This window comes from Hyaena hyaena, unplaced genomic scaffold (genome assembly GCF_003009895.1).
Source record: "Hyaena hyaena isolate Hyena2069 unplaced genomic scaffold, ASM300989v1 scaffold_445, whole genome shotgun sequence".
NCBI lineage: Eukaryota > Metazoa > Chordata > Mammalia > Carnivora > Hyaenidae > Hyaena > Hyaena hyaena.
Genome location: NW_024081077.1, coordinates 415584 through 437441, shown reverse-complemented (window position 1 = coordinate 437441; position 21858 = coordinate 415584). Strand labels below are relative to the sequence as shown.

The following is a 21858-nucleotide window of genomic DNA, read 5'->3' as shown; positions in this document are numbered from 1 at the left end:
AGTTTTAGGTGGGCCATGCCCTTTATTCACGCAAAGTCCCTTAAAGGCATTTTGTTTGGCAAACCTTAATTAAGGCCCATCCTTACAGAGAAGAGATCAAAAGATAACTGTTAGTTAAATGGGTCCCTCACTGATGTCCTAATAAAGGCCAGAGACTTGGAAAATTAAGGGTACCAATAGTTTCATTCAGAAATTCTTATAGTTTGCTTGCTGTGTTAATTTTAAGTATATGCTTTCAGTGTATGTATCTAACAGTGGCTCATTCGATTAGGACAGCTGTGCTGAGTTGTGAAAATTCACTGATAGCTAGATTCTGAAAGAAACCAGAAAAGAGAGAATTTTTAAAAACATGTTCTTATGTATGAAAATTTGGACTAAAATCCAAATTTTACATTACTTTCAAAAAGTTAATAACATTCAGTCAACAGTTGGTTTTTCTGCAAATAAAAGGAAATGAATTTGCTCGATGCAATATTTAAAGAGGAACTAGTTCCTACTGATGTATTTCAATGAATATTTATATATATATACACACATAGAAACACACACATATATACACATACTCAGAGGAGGGACGAGCTAACTATAACTCTCATTGTTTTCAGTTCCATTGTACTTTCTGGGAGATTCTATTCCACTTACAAATTAAAAATTAAGCCTGAGTCTGGGAGCCAAACAAGAGAACACTGGAGAGGGTTTCCTAAAGCGTTAGTTCGTGCATCACTCCAAAGGTATTATGTTTTAGGCACTGATGAGGCACAAGCTAGCTGGCTTTAGAGTCCAAATGTTATTAGTTAGGCGTCCTTTTCAAATTAACAAGGAGGGAGGCTTCCATTCAGACAGCCCCAGTAAGTACACCCTTGTCTCCAGCTTCTTCAGAACACAAATACAAGGCACCCTGAAGTGAATTTGCTTCTGGGGGCCGTGCCCCTGAACTCTCCTGGATCAGTCTTTCGGAAGGTTCTGGTGAATTCTCCCTCCATCCTGGACTTGAGTGCTGTTGGGAGACTCCCCAGAGCGAAGGACATGGAGAAGGGAACCCCAGAGCAGACCGTGAGAGGGGATCCTCTTGAAGGCCTACTTCTTGGATACACCTGTTGGAAAGCACTTCCTTCTCTTTGGAATTCCGCCATTTCATTCTTCTGTTCTGAAACCAAATTTTCACCTATTGACAAAATAATTGGACAAAACAATCACTTACTCCATGTTACTTCACTTCAGCATTTTAAACTGTACTTTCCCCTACTATGCCTTCTACGAAATACCTTACGATGAGAGCCAGCCTAGCAAAGTCTTTAACGCTTTTCACTGGGCTCCTTCAAAAATATCTGAGAAATTACTTTAGTATAATATCCCCACACTTAAGAAACAAAACTATTGTGATAGATCAGTTACATCCTGCAAGTATGACCTCTTTCAAGACTGATTTAACTCTTGGTAGTTTAAAATATCATTTAAGCAATGCTAAATGATTTACACAAAGGAAATAGTATTGACTAGTAACAGTGTTTATTTCGTATCAAGCTACGCATGCTCTATGGAATACATAACTTGAACCTCACAGTGGCTGCAAGAAGTCCTCATTTCACATGTATGAAAACTGAGGTTCAGAATGATAAACCAGTTCAAGGTCACACAGCTAGTAAAATGGAAGCACTTAGAATAGAATCCATGACTGTCCCACTCCAGTGCTCAGGCTCTTATAATATTCAGATTTCATCAGGAGCTTCTAGAAAACTAAATTAAGAATACATTTCATAATGCTTTGTTAAATTCCAGGCTTTATGCAGTTTCCAAGTTTGATTACTCCAAGGATTTATCAAACTGAAGAACTAGGCTCAATAAACATCAACCATAATTAACACAAAAGTACTTATGATCGTGGTTTCTAATTTGAGCCACATTCTGCCTCTCCCTACTGGAGTCTGTCTTTACTACTAACCTCTGTCTTTATCTGCTACATAGTCAACTGTGCCTGATCAGAAAACTTCACAACTGGTTTCCCTGACATCTTAGAAGCCAATCACATTGTTTTCCTTAGCATTACATTGCATCTTTACATGACCGATTCAGTGGATTTCTATGTTTGAAACAAAAACTAGAAAATTTTTACCTAAGAAAATAATCACTAAAGTGTTGCCAAACGTTTCTCCCAATGAAGGAAAAAATTGAGATGATCTTTTCAGATTGGCCAAACAATTTCTTCATTCTTTCAGCCCGACCAGAAATTTCAAAATGGCCACAAAGAACCTGACCCCAGGCAAGTGAGTCCAAAAGACTACCATCTCAGTTACAATCCTGAGGTTAAGGCTTTTCATAAGGAAACAGTACTAAAGCGTACATACCAGAGCATTTGGTTCTATTCATGAACTCACTTATTGTTTGCAGTGAGCATGTACTCCTAGAAAGCCTGCCAAATATTTCTAGTGGGCTTTCACGAAGACATTTATTTGTGCTCACTGGTGCTACATTCATTATTTTTGTCTTCCTATCACTTTTCTGCATATCAAGAGTTGTTTCTGGGTAATATCTCAGTGAAAAAAAAAACCATCAAGAAATCTCCCTCACAATCAACAGTTCCGAAACAAAGGTACATATGTGGGGTAAACCATAAATGAAAATTTCTACCTCTCAACAAATAAAAAAGCAATTTCCAAATGGATTAAACAGCTAAACACTGAAACAAAAATATAAAATTGCTAGAAAAAACTGTAAGAGATTATCATTACAGTCACAGAAAGATGAATTTTTTTAAGCATGATATAAAACCTTAAGGCCACAAAAGAAAAAATAGAGCTGACAATATAAAAATAAGAAATTTCTGTGTAAACAAAGATACCACAATATATGAAAAAGTCACAAACTACTCTAAAGAATTAAAAGCAGAGACTCAAAGAGATACTTGTAATCCATGTTCATACATTTTTCATAATAACCAAAAGGTAGAAGCAACCAAAATGTCCATGGATGGGTGAATGCATAAACAAAATGTGGTATATCCATACAATGGAAAATTATTCAGCCTTTAAATTCTGACACATGCTACAACATGGATGAACCTTGAAGATATGCTAAGTGAAATAAACCTAAAACAATCACAAAAGGACAAATACAAAGGATTCCATTCATTTGAAAGTACCTAGAACAGTCAAATCATAGGGACAGAAAGCTGTGGTTGCCAGGGGCTGGAGGGAAGGAGAAATGGGGAGTCACTGCATAATGGATAGAGTTTCAGTTTTCCAAGATGAAAAAAGTTCTGGAGATGGATTGTAGTCATGACTGTGCAACAATGTGAACTAAGTACTTGATGCCCTAAATTGTACCCTCAAGAAAGGTTAAAACGGTAAATTTTATGTTACGTATATTTTTCCACAATAAAAAAAAACCCCACAAACTTGGAAAGCTTGCAATGGCTGTAACAAGAAAATGTCACCAACTATAACATTCCAACTATTTTGATAACAGCTACAATAACTGCTACAAGTAATAGCTAAGAATTGGGAGCAATCCAAATACCCATCATTTGGATGGATAAACTGTGGTAAACCATGTGATGGAATACTACACAGCCATGCGTACAAATGAGCTACTACTACACGCAACCATGTGAATGAATCTCACAAACATAATGTTCAGGAAAAGAAGCCATATACCACAGAATGTGTACTGAATGATTCTGTTTATATAAACTACTCCCAAATAGGCAAAACTAATCTATGCTGTTAAGAGTCAGGATAGTAGGTAGCCTCAGAAAAGGAGGCAGTAACTGGGAAGGAATCTTCAGGGGGCTACTGGCCTGGTGATGAGGTTTTCCTTCTTGATCTGTGTGTTGGTAATACAGATGATCTGTATTCTCCTTCAGAAAGTCAAGATATATGTGGAAAACAATCCCATTTATATATATAGGGAAAAGAAGCAGTTAAGGAGAAATAACATACATACACACACACACAATTCTGGATCTCAATTCTAGGTCCCTGTTATAAAATCAAAGTGGATACATCATAGGGCCACTGTGAGGATAAATGACATCGAATGTAAGGACACATGGTAATCATATGTAATGCATTTGTGTTAATTTATTTTAAAGATAAAGAAAATACATGGTACAGCAAAGAAATTCAAACGAGCCATTTGTGAATGACAGTAGTAATGAAGGAGTAGTAATGAAGGAAGGGGAGGAGATGAGTTTTCATTTTTAACTTTACCAATTTCCCTTTTGTTTGAAATGCCATGTGTTAATTGTGTAATTGGATGTATGCGCAAATAAGAAAATGTGAAATTACTCCTGAGATGTTCACCAAATTCAGTAACATAAAAAGTATTCATTCCTCAGGCACTTGAATTTTAAAAACAATACAATCAACTATGTAAAACTATATACCTGTGAATAAGAACTAGAAGACAACATACAAACTAGGAAAATAGTTTGTTTTCTTGGATGACAGATTATGGTCATCTCCTCATAAATATTCTCTGATATGCTTGCTGTATCCTCTTTCTAATAGTTTGTTCTTAAGATGATATATACTGGGATGCCTGGGTGACTCAGTCAGTTGGCCATCCAACCGACTTGTGACTTCAGCTCAGGTCATGATCTCATGGTTCGTGAGTTCAAGCCCCACATCAGGCTTTCTGTGTAAGTGCAGAGCCTGCTTTGGATTCTGTCTCCCCCTCTTTCTCTGCCATTCCTCTGCTAGCACTCTCTCTCTCAAAAATAAATAAACGTTAAAAAATATTTTTAAAAAAAGAAGATGACATGTATTATCAAAGACATTCACATTGTCTCAGAGCACTGTCAGATCAAACCTAGCCATGTTTCCTCTTTTAACACTTTAAGTTCTGACTCAACCTCCCCGACCTGCACAGTTTCTCCCCTATAACTCTGGAGTTTTTTATCCATACCAGTGAGATGCAGGCTGCTCATACTGAGCTCCTGTTTGTCATTAGTTAGCCCTAATGATTCCTCTAAGGATGAGACAGTTCCATCCCTAGATTCCTCAGGGGTATATGAGGGCCAGTCATATGGCTGTCCTTTCCAGACATGGATATTAACATAATGCTCCAGAGAGATACAGAAATTTGAGGACCACTGACCTAGCTCCTTTATCTGGCAGTATATCTAACCTACCAGGTGATGTCTCCTAGGTTATTGTCTTATATTATTATCTAACTGTTCATGACCATCTGCTTCATTTTTCCAGTTGCTTATATAAATTCCTGAGTGCAGAGTGTATCTTAATTGGTACTTATCAATACTCCTTCTTACTGCCTACTTTGCAGTGTCTTGCACACAACTGATTTATCTATCATATACACAACCTTGCTCAGTGACATACAGAGAATTCCTATATTTGTCCCTGTTTTTGAAGAGAGGAACTGAGGCACAGAGCAGTCAATTAAGGTTAGGGACTCATCAGTACCACACAATGAGGAAAGCTGATCTAGGCCAACTATGCTCTACCACACCACATATTGCTTCCTACAACCAGAAAAAGTTGGGGGCGGGGGAGTGGGGACAGATCACTTCCCTAGGGAAAGGAAGCAGTTAAATAGAAAGAAAGAAAGGTTAAGGAGAGTTTCATCCAAAAATAACTGGTTTAATAAAATCCAAAGTTAGAAACCAGGTCATTTGTACTGAGGCAAGAAGAGCTGAGCATGGTGGTTAACAGAGAGACTCTGCTAGCAACTTCAGTGCCTTTCGGCTAATTCAAAGAGGCAAGTGGACATAGCCTTGCATCAGAAAAGCCAGCTTGGCAGAAGGAATACCTGCTACATTTCAATTGCTGCCATCGCTCTTAGCCAATTGCCTTGTGCGGTGAATATCCTGCACAACGATACAGCACCAGCTGAAGAATACAAGCTCAGGTTACCTGGGGCAAGAGCCCAACTCCCAAGCAGCTTCACCACATGACATCAGACCTATCTATGTTCACTTTTCTACATTTCCTCATCTAGAAAGTGAGGATGATTACACTGCTTATTTCATATGGTGATTATAAAATGATTAAATAGTACAATACTAGTACCTTAACGTACAAGTAAGGTTTGTAAGTGTTGCAGCTATGAAACTACTTTCCTGTACTTGACATAAGCCCGAAATGCAGAGTAATGAAATCTATTTAGGATTTTTATGAGTCACATATTTGGGACTCGATTTGGGATTGGAAATTAAGACAAAAACAAGAAAATTGGTTTCTGCTTTTGTAGAATATTATGTGGTCTACTCTGAAACCAGAGTAAACAATTAATGATATAAATGCTACATCCTTAGTGTTTCTCTTCATTTAGGAAAATTTATTCATGCAAAAAACTAGACCCCTCAGCAAATGGACCTATTTCCAAATAGGAATTGCGATATATATTTCCACCCACTAAAACACTGTCAAAATCATTTCAGTAGCACTTTAGGGTCCAGCACCATAACCAGTACCAACAGATATTTGCAAAATGAATGGGTTTCATTGTATTCCTTCAGAAATCAGGAGCAGTGGACATCTTCTTGTTCATTAGTACCTGTGATTCCTTTAGTCCCAAGCTGATGGCAAGTTTCTTTCGGTCTGTTTTGCTGATATATTTCTGCTTCTGAAACATTTTCTCCAGAGCCTTTCTCTGATCCTCAGAAAAAACAGCTCTTCTTAAAATACCCCGCCGAGCTTTGGAGTTTGAGTCCTGGGTCAGGAGGGACAGCACACTCTCTTCTCCTAGAGGGGGGAGACATATACAAAAGCCTGGTTACCTTTATTAGTAAGAAGTCAGTCTACCTTTCCCAGGACAGCATTCTGCCTCCCTGTACCATGGCCAAACACTCTCATCCCTGAACTCTGCACACTTAGACCAGTGCTTCTTCCATGTTCTTGGTCATGGACTCCTTTGAGAACCTGATAAATGCCCTTTGCTCCCCAATGAGAAAAAGGTACATATGCTCGCCCTCCCAATTTGTATGCCAGGGTCTCATGGGGCACCTGGGTAGCTCAGTAAGTTAAGTGTCCAACTTCAGCTCAAGTCATGATCTCATGGTTCACAAGTTCGAGCCCTGCATCGGGCTCTGTGTTGACAATTCAGAGCCTGGAGTCTGCTTTGGATTCTGTGTCTCCCCCTCTCTCTGTCCCTCTCCAACTCATGCTCTGTCTCTCTTTCAAAAATAAAAAAACAGGGGTGCTTGGGTGGCCCAGTTGGTTAAGCATCCAATTTCGGCTGAGGTCATGATCTCACGGTTTGTGGGTTCGAGCCGCATGTTGGGTTCTGTACTGACAGCTAGCTCAAGAGCCTGGAGCCCGTTTCAGATTCTGTGTCTTCCTCTCTCTGTGACCACCCACCCCGCCCCCGCTCATGCTTTCTGTCTCTCTCTCAGAAATAAATAAAACATTTAAAAAAATTGTTTTAACTCTAAGATAAATAAATAAACATTAAAAATTTTAAAAAAGAAAGTTCATGGTCCCAGGTTACAAAGCTCAAATGCAGAACAAATAGTTGGTGGTTTGAACACTCCATTTTTCTCTAATTCTTCATTTATTTATTCATTTGTTTTTTCTCTCAACAGTGTTTGAACACTTATCATATGTCAGGCCCTCTGCTTAATGCTACACATTGAGAAACAAGACAAATATGTTTTTATTGTATGCATTACCTGTAAGATTTAGTGGAAAGCATTTATTTTCATTTATTTTATTTTTAATTTTTTAACATTATTTATTTTAAAATAAAATGAATAGGTTTTGAATTTTTAGAATTGTTCTTTTTTCCTTTTTTTTCCCCCCCGGAGAGAGAGAGCACGCCAGCAGTAGAGGGAGAGAGAATCTTCATCAGGTTCCATGCCCAGCATGGCCCAATGCAGGTTCAATCTCACAACCCTGAGCTCATGACCTGAGCCAAAACAAGAGTTGGATGCTCAACTGAATGAGCCACCCAGGTGCCCCTGGAAGGCATTTAGTCAACTAGCATCACAAATATGAGGATGTATTCTTAAGGAGGCTGCCTTGGGGGCACAAAGCAAGGATCTGATCTTAATCTGGTGTGTCAGGGAAAGTCTACAGGAGTCAGAGAATTTCAATCTAAGAAGGGACGTTTGGAAGACCCCCAACCACCACCATTCCTCAATCCAGTTGATCATGAACTCCTCCCGGTCAGAGATATTTACTACTGTTTCTGCCTTTTGTGGCTAACACAACTGGTTCCCACCCTCTGAGAGTTTCCTTCATCGTTCACCATTTACTCATTCATTCATTCATTTGGTTTCCCAGTTGTGATAGGGAGAATAATGGTCTTCCCAAAGATTACATACTATGTGAGTACGTTCCCTAGAACCTGTAAATATGCTACATTACATGACAAGGGAAAATTAAGATTGCAAGTGCAATTACAGTTGCTAATCAGCTAACCTTGAAATGAGAAGATATCCTGGGATATTCTTGGGTACCCAGGTGGGCCTTATGAGTGGAAGAAGGAGAAAAAAAGGGAAGTCATAGTCTTAAGCATGATAAGATCCTACACTCTTACTTTGAAGATGGAGGAAGGGGCCACAAACCAAGAAGTGCAGGCAGCCACTAGAAAACAGGAAAAGGCAAGAAATAAATTCTCCCCTAGAGCCTCCAGAAGGAACAGAGCCCTGCTGACACTTGATTTTGGTCCAGTGAGACCCCCCCTAAGGCTAGTGAACCCTATAAATTTAAGATAATAAGCTTGTATTGTTTTAAGAAAAGAGGTTTGTGGAAATTTGTTACTGCAGCTAGAGGACACTAATACCTGGCATCAGACTAACTGAGCTTATTTGAGGAAACCAGACTGACAGCACATGGTCCCTGCCCTTAAGGAGCTCACTTTCTCAAGGGAGGACTCACACATGAACACCACAGCAGAATATAAGCACCAGGGGAGCAGGGAGTCCAGCTTAGGCCATAGCTGGTAGGCATTCTGGTGCTTAATAAATAAATTTCTTTTTAAAAAAATGTTTTAATGTTTATATCTGAAAGAGAAAGAGAGACATAGTGTGAGTGGGGGAGGGGCAGAGAGAGAGAAAGAGAGAGAGAATCCAAAGTAGGCTCCAGGCTCCGCGCTGTCAGCACAGAGCCCCATGCAGGGCTCAAACTCATGAGCCATGAGATCATGACATTAGCTCAAGTCAGACGCTTAACTGACTGAGCCACCCAGGCGCCCCAATAATTATATCTAAATAAAAAAGCAAATGTATGTTTTAAGCACTAGAATAGAATGCTCTATGAAATGCTCTGCTATCACAATGGAAGAAGTAATTGGTTCAGAGAAAGCAGGTTGAGCCTTGTCTAAAAGAACAATCTAGTTCAAGAGAGAAAGAACCAAGGCCAATCTAAGCAGAGTGACTGCATGTCTAAAAGCACTAGGGCACACCTTTAAATACAGACAACACATTGTTGTTGTCAGAGGTGACAGAGGTGAAGGATTGAGCAAAATGAGTTAAGGGCACTGGGTGATACAGACTTCCAGTTATTAAATGAATAAATTATGGGAATAAAAGGCACAGCACAAGGAATACAGTCAATGATATTCTAATAGTGATGTGATGTATTGGGACAGATCATAGCTGTACTTGTGGTGAACACAGCATAATGTATAAACTTGTTGAATCTCTGTGTTATACACCTGAAACTAATATAACCTTGTGTGTCAAGTACACTCAAAATTTTTCTAAAAAGCATTAAGGCTTGAAGGAATGAAGTTTATCTAAGGAAAAGCAAGCAGTCAGCAAGGCTGGGGAAGGGCACGAAACAGCAGATGCAAGCTGTGCCCTTTTCCAGCCTGCAGATGGGCCTTTGCTGGTCCTAGAATTCTGACAGAGTCATCCACATTTAATACTTGGAGATTTCATGCAAAGTCCAGGTTTCTGACATCTCTTCAAAGGGAACCACACTAGGCTCCCCTTCCCAGAAAGCAAAGAGCTACCAGGGAGTATAGCAGGTGCCCCCTTTTGATGGACTATGTGGCCTCCACTTTGCCACAGTCTCACCTAGCTTACCGGGCTCTTGAAGATATTTGCATCTTGGACATAGAGTTTAGAGTGGAATGGAGCCAGATCATAGAGGATTATAAGAGATTGGGACATTATCCAACAGTAGAGAAGGTCAATAGGAGATGTTTAATCAGGGTGTGACACAATAATAAAAAACACACACTGAGCACTCTACCATTATACTTACTCTGTGTTAAGCCACTGGCACACATTCATTTAATCCTCCCAACCTATGCCAAGAATGGTATGCTACCATTCTCCCCATTTTACAGATAAATAAAATGAAGATGAGGTAGTTTTAGAAACTCTGTCCAAGGTCACGTGGCTAGGTTTCAAACCCAGGACAGCTCATTTCAAAGCAAATTTTCCTAGCCCTACAATATATTCTAACACACTCTGACTGACATTTTAGGAAAAAATGTCAACAAATGAATAAATCTCATCAAATCTACTTCTGCAATATGATAGCTTCCTTTCCTATTTGGCTAAAAGATTGCAGATCATCTCCCAAGGAGTCTCTCTGCCCTGGTTTATACCTCACTGTGGTTCCTCCTCACATTGCTAGAAGGACCACTGGCCTCTCCCTCTTTCCTTCCAGCTCTGTTACACTTGCATCTCCTTAGAAAGGCCATAGCTTCTGGGATGTAATCCTGCCTAATTCTTTACAAAGGTCTGCTTCTATTGACGCTCTATCCATTCCTTGTATCATGAGGTCATGGTTAATTCTCCATCTACAGCATCATTTTTTTCTTTTGCCTGTCACATGCCAAGGCCATATTTTAAAGTCAGGTTTTGACAACTGGACTCATTATTTATCAAAGATTTAAGTAGCTTTATGAACTATTGGTCAATAAAATATACTCTAAATACCTCAATGCGTTCTTTTTCTAAATGCTCTTCTTCTCTGAACTTTTCTTAGTATAGAGACTATGGAAATGGCCCTCCTGCATTATTTCAGAGACTCAGCTGGTGGGAGGATGTCTATCCAGGAAGGCTCAGGACAAAGGACTTTGGAATATGAAATACTGAAGAAATGTATTTGGACTGCAGCACTTATCTGTATGACAAATAAAGTAATTCAGTCTCTTTCAGTTTATGGGTTGTTCTAAGGATTTGATGATATAACTAAAGAAAATTTCAGTGCCTAGCCCACAGTGAGGATCCCACAAATCTATCTACTTCCACTTGTTGGATTTCATTTGATTCTTTTTTTAAAAAAAGTTTATTTTTGGGGGGAAGCACAGAAAGAGGGAGACAGAGAATCTCAAGCAGGCGCCATGCTGTCAGCACAGAGCCCAATGCGGGGCTTGAACTCACAAACCATGAGATCATGATCTGAGTTGATTAAGTCAGACACTTAACTGACTGAGCCACCCAGGCACCCCAGATTTCATTTGATTCTTATAAGAACCATATGCCACAGAAATCCTCTGTACAGATGAAGAGGCATTAAGGGTTGTTAAGGTCCAAAGCCACATAAAGGACACAAAGCTCAGATGGGAGCAGGACCTGAATTCAAATTTTTCGCTCCTTTCTCTGTCCCACACTGTTTCTTTACTCAGATGTTACAACGTGTCAAAATGGAAGGGGGGAAACACTTATAAACGTAGCCAGGGTTTCCGTCTGTGACTATAGGCTTCTGGCCCCTGTCCTGGGCCGGTCTGTGAGCCTGGGACTACATGGTATCTCTCATATAACCCAATAACTATGTCCTCAAGTTTAGCATGTCCTATCACTTGATTTTTTGCTTCTGGCACTTTTAATTTGTAAATGTTTATAATCTATCATTATTGTAGCCATATGTATTAAAATTGGGGGGGGACTAAGTATGCAAAGGTAAAGAAATGTATATGTACATTATACTATACCCACTTGATGACATTTTAGAAAACCATTAAATATGAGAATTATGAAGATCAGGTAGCAGCAAAGAAAATCTGCTTTAATGCATATGATAAAATCCATACTATGCTTACAGCTAGATAAAAATGCAAAGAAAAAAGACTGAAAAGGCAAAAATAAACACTAAAATAGGCTAGTATAGAGTTATTGACAAATAATTCATCTCTATTCAACATCTAAAAAATTGTTTTTAATCTTTATTCATTTTTGAAAGAGAGAGAATCAGAATGTGAGCAGGGGAGGAACAGAGAGAGAGAGGGAGACACAGAATCCGAAGCAGGCTCCAGGCTTTGAGCTGTCAGCACAAAGCCCAACATGGGGCCTAAAACCCATGAACCGCAAGGTCATGACCTGAGCTGAAGTCGAATGCTTAACTGACTGAGACACCTAGGTGCCCCATCTCTATTCTGCACTTTAAGTGTGGTTCTATTTTTGAAGGAAAGCAAGCAAACCTTTCTGGGAATAATCTGGTGGAATGATTGAGATGTTGCTGAGTGACAAGTGAAGATGAATCCAATCCATCCTTCAGGTGCTCACAATTGCTAACGAGAGGTCCAAGAAATATACAGACAGCCACAGCATAGTGAGATAAATAACCACAAACCACAGCAGAGAAACTACTTAAGAACCAGATGAGAAGCCGCTTAGTCTTGGAAGTTAACAGAGTAAGTTCTGAGAGAGAAACAGCGTGAGCAGGGGAGGGTCAGAGAGAGAGGGAGACACAGAATCTGAAGCAGGCTCCAGGCTCTGAGCTAGCTGTCAGCACAGAGCTCAATGTGGGGCTTGACCCACAAACCGTGAGATCATGACCTGAGCCAAAGTCAGACGCTTAAGCAACTGAGCCATCCACGCACCCCAAATCCTGAGAGAGAAAAACAGCTAGAAGAATAGCAATTCCTCTTGCTGACAGTCGACAAAGGCAGGCAGAGCAGAGGGATTAGCATTTGCAGAATCATGAGTGGGGAGAGGACACGGGAGAAACACAGTGGACCTGGAATCTCACACAGCTTGGTATTTCCAGACTGTGGGGTATAAATGGCAGAAACACAGGAGACAGCTAGACAGGTACATTAGGGCTGGAGGGGGTGGGTGGAGAGGGGACAGAGGGGGCAGGAAAGGTGTTGCTGGAAACAAGTTTATGTTGTAACTTACCCTACAGAAAAGCCTTTCCAGGAGCACCTAAAATGCTGCTACTCAGCATTGTAGGAAGCTAGTATTTTCTGAGCTAATAAAATTGTTTATATCTATGGGGAAATGCACAGCAAATTTATGGACCTACAAGCCTAATTTTTAAAAATCTACATATATTTTTTTCTAAGTCGAGATTTTACAGGTAAGGACCATGATTCTCTCCTTTAGCCCCTTCTTCACCAAGGTCTACAAATTTAAATAAAACAATGGGGTAACACATTTCAATGTCCCTAAAACTTTTACTAGAAACTCATAGGTTTTCCTATAGAGCTATTTTCAAGTAAGGAGAAAGAAGATTCCAATCGAGGGAATCTACACATAAATTATTCTCACCAATGTAAATTTTGGAAGTCATGGACCCAAACCAGACCTCAATCTCTGAGAGATCTGGAGTGGTTATGAGGGTCAAAGGGTTAACTCTTGGGTCTGGTGCCCTACAGACCTACAATGAATATGGATACAACTAATGAACAAGCAAAAAACTACAGCAAAGATAGACAATGACATTCTTCCTTTCTTTGCTAGTTACCTGGTTTCTTTCTCAATACACAAATCCTGCTGGTTTTCATAAGGTGGTTTGCCTTAGGTTCCTACTAAAAGTGTATTTATTATAGGATGCTACCTCTACTGTTGATGTTCCTTTCCATGTCTCCCCATGGTCTTTTGTGGGCTCTCTCTGGACCTAACCATAAATCACACTGGGGAATCTACACCACCTCCATACCTTATAAGCCTATGAATATGTGCTCAAATTTACGCCTGCAAAACAAACATATGGACTTCGAGAACTTGTTGGTGACTCAAAATTCTCTCAGGAACTACTAAAATGTTATAAGCAACAAACACCTCCAACTCTGTCTAAACTCATGACAAATGTCTGACTTGTATGGAAACTCCCAGGTGACAAAAAATAAATAAATGAATGAGTAATATAAAAATAAAGATAAGCAGACACAGAGTTTAAGACACATAGAAAAGAGGCTTTAAAAGCCAGGGCCACCATTTCAACATGCTACAGGCTCTACCAATTTGGGAATATTATTTAAAATGTGGCATATATGGGGCTCAGCAGGTACTAGTGTTATGTGCTCAGTACATACAGCATGTCATGTCATCTTTACAACAGTCCAAGAGGGAGGTATTACCATCCTTATTTTCTACAGGAAAAAAGCTAAGGTGCCAGAAAGTTAGGCCTGTGCACTTGAAGTCACATGTCAAAGAAGAGTAAGGACAATCAATGCTCTTTAAAATTATATCAAAGTTACGAGTGGGCAGACAAAGGGGTTGTAGGTGAGAAGAGTCATATTAACATGGCAGAGTGAACTAGGATAGAAAGTTTCAAAGGTGTGATTCCCTAGATCCTAAAATAGCACCAAGGACCATCCCTCAAGGAATCCCTGTGTGACATGGGCTTGGTGAAGGGCACTCCAACTTAAGGTGTGCTGTGTATAAATGACACTGTTGCCAGAGAAGAGGTGGGAGGCTGACAGAGAAATAGAGCATTAGATGAACTAACGGAACCCTTCATATTTTCAAATGTGGTGTTGTAGTGTGTGTGTGTGTGTGTGTATGTGTGTGTGTGTGTGTGTTTTATATAATTCCTGTGGATTTGAGACTTGGAGAGAGAAGACAGAGAACTTCCCTGGTTTGCCCTATTTAAACTAGAAGTCTACCTTCCAATCTCTATATAACCTAGTATTTGGAAATGCTGTATGGTAACACTTCATTATTATTTCATACTCATATTGATTTGCTAAAAATCGTTCCCTTATATTAAGCCCAAATTCAATTTCCATTAAACTCCACTCGTTGGCCCCAATTCTATCCTTTACATCTATACTGAATACAGTTTTTCTAATTTGACAATAACTCTCATGTTCTCCTTATTCTCTTCTTCAGGCCAAACAAATACTCAATCACCTTAGAAAATCCATGACCAAGCATATAGATCCTTCACCATTTTAGTTGCTGACTACTTCCTAACCTGGTTTTTATTTGCTCACTGTGCCTTTTATTTTATTATTTTTTTAAAATATTTTTATTTATTTCTAGGAGAGAGAGACAGCGTGAGCAGGGGAGGGTCAGAGAGAGAGGGAGACACAGACTCCAAAATAGGCTCCAGGCTCTGAGCTGGCAGTCAGCACAGAGCCCGATGCGGGGCTCGAACCCAGGAACCACGAGATCATGACCTAAGCGAAAGTCGGACACTTAACCGACTAAGCCACCCAGGCTCCCCTCACTGTGCCTTTTAAAGTGGGGCTCTAGAACTGAACAGGTTCTAATAGGCTGTCTGACCATTACAGAGTCTCACAGGACTATTATTTCCCTTGTTCTGGGTATTCTACTTTAAACACATAATCCAAAAGCCCTGTATCATTCTGTAGACACATACTGAGCCAACAGTACACTTTCCTTCTTTGTTCTGTTCAGTCAGTTCTCTCCTTCCTCTACTCTGTACTTGGTGCTCTCCTTCGGGGAATCTCAAATCAGGACTTTATTAGCTGCCCTAATAGATGTCACATTATGTTCAGGCAAGGGCTGTAGACAGGATCAGGAACAAGCACCCTATATCTATGAGTAGCTCTGCTTCCCCTCCCCCAGCCTCCGCTACTTAGGAACATTTGGGAAGAAAGGGAACTCTTTTCCCGGAAAGTTACTCAAATCTTTTCACTGCCTCTGTAGAATGGTTGAATAGAGCCATCAACTTGGAAAATCTATTGTCTTTAAGTCTCCAACTCTTTTAAACATTCTTCCTGGTTGACTGACTGTCATTTATCTCTGGAACACCCCTCCCTTCACTACTGAGAAGTCAAAACCTATACTCAACTTACTGCACAAACCTGCCTAGGTTTTCAACAAAATAATCATGCCTCTGTCTCTATTAGCACAAAATACTGCATTCCTCTGAAGATCTGAGAATGCTAACAATAAATTCTTACAGAAGGACTGCTACAGGTCTGGTTGGTTTTCTCAGGGCACCCAGACTCCAGCTGAGAACAGTGAAAGAGAAAACAGCCAGGTCAGGTGGCAAGAATACTAATCAGAGCATTGCCCATCTTCGACAGTGATGCTCAGGACCAACGTACGTTCAGAATAATAAAAGGAATGACCCTTGCTTGCTGCAGTCAACAAAATCCTAAATTCAAATTTGGACAGTATATTATGCTCTTTTAAGTTTTAACAAAGAAGAGGAAATAGTAAAATGATCTTAAGATGTAGACTAGAAGTTCACTTCCCAAGGAAGAGGCAGAGCAGTTTGTCCCAGAATATCTCCCTGCTTGTATTTTTATCATATGACTCTACATTTAAACTTTGTCTTTTAATGCATAGAATTGTTGAAAGATCACATGCGAGTTGGGTGCTCAAAATCAAAATGAAATAATTATCTGATTAGCTCAATTAGCCATTCTACATAATTAAGACTCCCATATATTTTCAGGTATTTTTCCCCACAACTTTCCATTTCATTTTAGCTGAGAAATGTGCGATTTTGAAAAGAACATTATGGACGTAATATCAAAGATTTTCCTTTCACTGCTTTGGGGGAGAGGAGATCTTTTACCACTGCCTTTTAATGTTTCCCCACTGTAAGGGCTGTGCTTAAATAGACTATTAAACTATTTATTATATGTGAGAAGGGCACTGGATGAATGATTGTTTCCACATTGCAAAAACAAATCAATCATAAATCTAAAAGATTAACAAGAAAAACGAAATCAATTTCATACAAGTGAATCATGTTAAAAGAGTCAAAACGATATTCTACTTGCTAGTTATGAACCTGTTGATCTGATCCTACACTTTAAAAAGAGTGAAGTCAATTTTGTGAGAGCCACTGATTTCATTGTTTATTAAAATGCTTAGTATAAACCTTGATCTTGGCTGTCCACACATGTCAGCACATTTTGGCTGAAATTTAATATAAGATTACTTGGACAGTTTATTTTCCTCCATCTGTGCAATGGAAAAAAATGTAAATGCTTGGGCATAAAAAATGTTCTTATTATTTAAAAAAGAAGGAAAAAAGAAAATCTAGTAAATGCCTTAAATAAAGATGATTACTGTGCAGATGTAAGCCTTATTAACGTTCTTTGGTACCATGGTTATTTACATAAAATTCTTTACTGACAATCTAAATCCACCATTTCATTATTATTTGCTGCTAATACGATGAACATTATAAACAAAGAAATAAAAACATTCATTTCAGATTTATAACTAATGAGACACCAAAGTTTATTAAAAACACTTGTGGCATCTTTAAAGTGTTTTTAAACTGCCAACCTTAGAAATAGAAACAAACCAAGTACAGCATTTTCTATGCTTGATCTTAGCGGTGCTGATTTACTCCTTATATATTTTATTAAATAAAAAAGATAAATATAGGACTTAATAAGCCTCCAGGGATAGATGCCACAATATAGAACGGTTACGCCAAAGGCATAAAGTGGGAAGAACCAAGAGACAGATGGAGGAAAATGAGTCTTGCTTAAAGTAGATTTCCAAGCAATTGAGAAGATGAAGTTCTCTAGGAAATGTCTTGAGAATTAGTTTTATGTGCTCTATTTATCAAACTGGCCTGGGCATTAGTGTACTTTTCGGGCTTAGAGACTTTCACCAAAACATTGCTATAAAATGAATAAACATACACACACACATACATGAATGTCCACCTGTTACATGGGATTTTTTTTTTCATGTTTATTTTTTGCAAGAGAGAGAGAGGGAGGGACAGAGAGAGAGGGGGAGACAGAAGATCTGAAGCAGGCTCAGCACTGACAGCAGTGAGCCTGATGTGGGGCTTGAACTCATCAAGGGTGAGATCATGACCTGAGCTGAAGTCAGACACTTAACCTACTGAACCACCCAGGTGCACCTACGTGGGATTTTTTTTTGTCCATCTCCACTTACCTAAACTACATTGCCAGAGATCCTCTAAAATAGAAATCCAGTATGATATCAAGAGGAAGTACCGGAAACTAGGTGTGGGCTCTCCTTGACTCTCTACCCGGGGAATGCAACACCAAATATTTAATTCCAGAGATACCACTATGCTATAGTAGCAGAGATTTGGGACTTACATCTCTACTCCTGCAGCCTTTCCCTGCTACTCTAATATATGGTGACAAATGTCTCCTTAATTTGCACAACCGTTTTCAATTGCCCTCACAGGAGACCACCTTGAAGGAGCGAGTAAAAGGTTTAGTCATGGTTTCTATTTTTCTATTTGAATCAATACATTCGAGTTAAGTGGACAATTAATAGGTCACTTCCAAAATAGTGGTGTATCAGTCCTGGTTAATAAACGATCCCCAGAGTTGATAATGGGCCCTATGTATTCAGCAAGTCCTGTATACACTCAGCTCATCCACTAAATCCCTTTTCAGGTGGACAGGGTTATATGGGAAGATGAGCTAGAATGAGTCTATAAAAGTCAGTTTCATTCACTGCTTTATTTTTCAGTCAAGTGCTTTAAATGGTGTCCAGAAATTCACTTGGAATGTGAGACAGGAGAAAAGATGGACACACAGAGCCGTGCTTTATGACCATACAAAAGGGCAACTGACCCTTGCCCGAGCCTTTTCCATGTGAAATGGCTCCTAAAGTTCATCTGCACAGTGAAAAATCGTGGTGAGGTCGCGTGTGGATGAGTCAAGTGAAAGTGACGATTGGTCACGGGTCTGTTGCCCATTGTGGTTGGGTCCCTGCCATGTAAAGTGCTCTGTGGGAAAGTATCAGCCCCCTAAAGAGATGCTCAGAAGCCTGCAGCTCATTAAACGGCCAGCATTTGCTGCCTCACTTGTCAGGAATCACCCTGTTGAGCAACTGCTCTCCTGAAACATTCATAAAACACATTCACAGAGAGGCAGCAGGGACCTGAATTCAACCGTGAGAGAGCTCTGTACTTTGGGCTGACTCAACTCCTCCTATTTCACTTTCCACCTGACAGAGGGGCTAACCTGAATAAATGTTTTCTTGTGGGCAGTTAAATAAATGTGCTGGACTCTACCAGAGTAGAGTAGAGCTCACTGGACCTGTTTGTCATACACTCGGAATTTCTGCCTACAAATTCTTATTTGACCTAGAAATCTCAAGATCAAGGTGAACTTTATTTCTTTTTAGTTCGACATTGCTTTCTTTGGGTGTGTGTGTGCATGTGTGCATGCTCTAAAAGTTTTTCAGAGTTGTCATTCTCACTCCACCCCTGGACATTTTAAATTTTGTAATATTCGAGGAAAAGTTCTCTTGAAAATATTTCCTATAACTCTGGTGGGTTTTCTTCAAGATCATAAAAAGGAAGTATTTCTCTCCTTTCACAATCTGCACAATTTTTATTATTTTCTATGGACAATCTATGGCTTTCTGTGTCACATTTTGAGTTGAACAGAAATTTTATACAGCACAATTTCTTAGCCTTCCTTCCTTTCTTTTTTCTTCTCTAAATGAGTATTGCTACACGTTTCAGAAAGAGCCAAACTAGTCCCTCTGAGATCTTTTATATCAAGTGGAAAACAAGTCACTTTCCTTGGTGTGTCAGCCCTGGGTTTCAATGCCATTAGAAACTGCTCACAATTGCTCAGTGTGCTGAGGTCTGATAAATCTCTGGAAACCTCCTGAATAGGATCGCTGTGATTTTTAGTGAGGATTTAGCTCCTTGCCATTGCATTACCAATTAGTTTTCCAGAGCACATTAAATCCTGCTGCTTTGGTTTACAGAATAACTGAGGCATTGCTGAGGAAGCATAAAAACTTACTTGCAAAAGCAGTGACGGACTCAGGGCGCCGACAGGACCCACCACAGCATGCAGAGTAGAATGGGGAGGCGCTCAGGAAAAAAGGTTTGGAAGACGCTGCGGAGAAAGCATTGATCTCATTGATGAGCCATTTCTTTTAGGCAATATTCAAAATTACACTTTCCCAGAAGTCACTGAGTAAAGCACTTCATTTTCTGAGACTTTATTTGGTTGGTTATAACTCGGACCAAAATTAACATTATTCTAAAGTAGTCTTTATCTGTCAAAGAGATGACCAAATATTTAATCAAGATGTGGAAGATGCTGTGAAAGACTAGCTGATCAAAACCAAACCTAATAGTTAATTTTAGTGGTCATAATTACAAGTAGTATATATCAAATACTCCTTTCTTCAAAATATCCTAGAGCCATACACAGGAGAACTATCTGCGGTGATGAATGTCCTTTATCCTCACTGTCCAATATAGGATCCATTTCCCACATGGCTCCTGAGATATGTGGCTAATGTAACTGGGTAACAAAATTCTCAATTTAAATTATTTTAAAATAAATACATTCATGTGGCTAGGAGCTATCATATTATTGAATGGCACAGCTCAAGATATAGTAATTACTGATGAACAGTTGAAAGCAGAAAGGAAAAAATTAAATATAAAAACCAATTTGAATGTTATATGCTTAAGTTTAATTTTCTAGAAGAGATTATATCACTCTACTGTTTATTTTCAGAAAGTTCTCTGAACTAGTTAGTTGGATTCCAAAGTGGTAAGAGCTAATCTATTGAGCAATTCCATAGCAAAATGTATTTTTTTATGCTCACTTTTACATGTTCAAAAGCATTTGAGAATAACAGCATTTTATCTCAAGAGAAACTAGTTAACCTGAAAGTATTTGTGTTTATAGTACAGGGACTTACCACATAATCTGTTCTGCTCATTTTATTAAACTATGCTATTCGTAACATTTTCAATACATACGCATGGAATAGGTATCATTACTCTTATAAAGAAAGAAATTTTAAATTCTGTTTCTCAGTAGATGAAAACTAGCTAAAAAGGATGTCACAGAACATTAGTAGTAGTTCTTCTTTACTGAGCACTTACTATATGTCAGGCTTTGGTTAAACACCTTAAATACTCCATGTCGTTAAACATAACGAGGTATAGTATAAATATGGGAGAAAGTTCCTGAAGGTGGACAACTTGCTCTTGCTATGGCATACCCAAAAGAGTACCCAGCACATTCTAAATAGCCAGCGAATTTTCAATAAATGAATGAATAAAACTAAGCCTAACAGTTCATTTTCTGTGTGGTCATAATTATAAGTAGTAACTATTAAAACTAAGAAATAGGAAGCATCTCTTGACTTTCTTAGGAAGAGAACGAGGATCAGGAATGAACCCCTTCCCTGCCCCCCAGATACACCTTGAAATATAGTATCATTCATAACAGATGACCTTGAAATCTTGAACGTGACTCAAAAATAAATATTTTTATTACTCTCCCTACATGTTCAATGGCAACTTTTTCTTATTTTAATCATATTTAGTGAATATTATTTTGATACGAATATATACCTTTTTCAGGAACACAGTAATTTCAGACTTGTATTTTAACCAATTGATAAGCATGTGTTTACTTTTGCCAATATTTTTAAAGGATATATCAAAATAAGTGTTATTGACCAATAAGAATTCAGGTTCTTAATGCCTTCAAATTGCAAATTAATCACAAATGTAGGTTTTTTTTCTATAACATAACAGAAAGTTGCCAATATTAGTATTCTTAGTTTTTTAATATCCAAGTTTTCAAATGATAAAATGTTTGTCTTAATGACATTTCAAGGGGCTCTTGGCTGACTCAGTCAGTGGAGCGTGAGTTCCAGCCCCACATTGGGTATAGAGATTACTTAAAAATAAAATCCTTTAAAAAATTTTTACTTTGAAAATACAGCAACTAAGCAACATATGAAACGGAAATCCATTTTGGTGTTCAAAAAATTCTATAAAACTTAAAAAAAATATT

General features: G+C 38.8%; 1 protein-coding gene across 1 annotated transcript in view; it reads right to left on the bottom strand.

The window, feature by feature from the left end:
- Nucleotides 1-474: 474 nt before the first annotated feature.
- The window catches only part of DBX2 (developing brain homeobox 2), a 34008-nt gene continuing 12624 nt past the window's right edge, over nucleotides 475-21858 (bottom strand). Inside the window, exons 2-4 of the mRNA XM_039253293.1 lie at nucleotides 19834-19929; nucleotides 6517-6704; nucleotides 475-1165 (exon numbers count right to left, since the gene is read on the bottom strand). Coding sequence (XP_039109224.1) covers nucleotides 836-1165; nucleotides 6517-6704; nucleotides 19834-19929 — 614 coding nt within the window. The 3' untranslated portion in view covers nucleotides 475-835. The remainder of the gene's footprint in view (nucleotides 1166-6516; nucleotides 6705-19833; nucleotides 19930-21858) is intronic.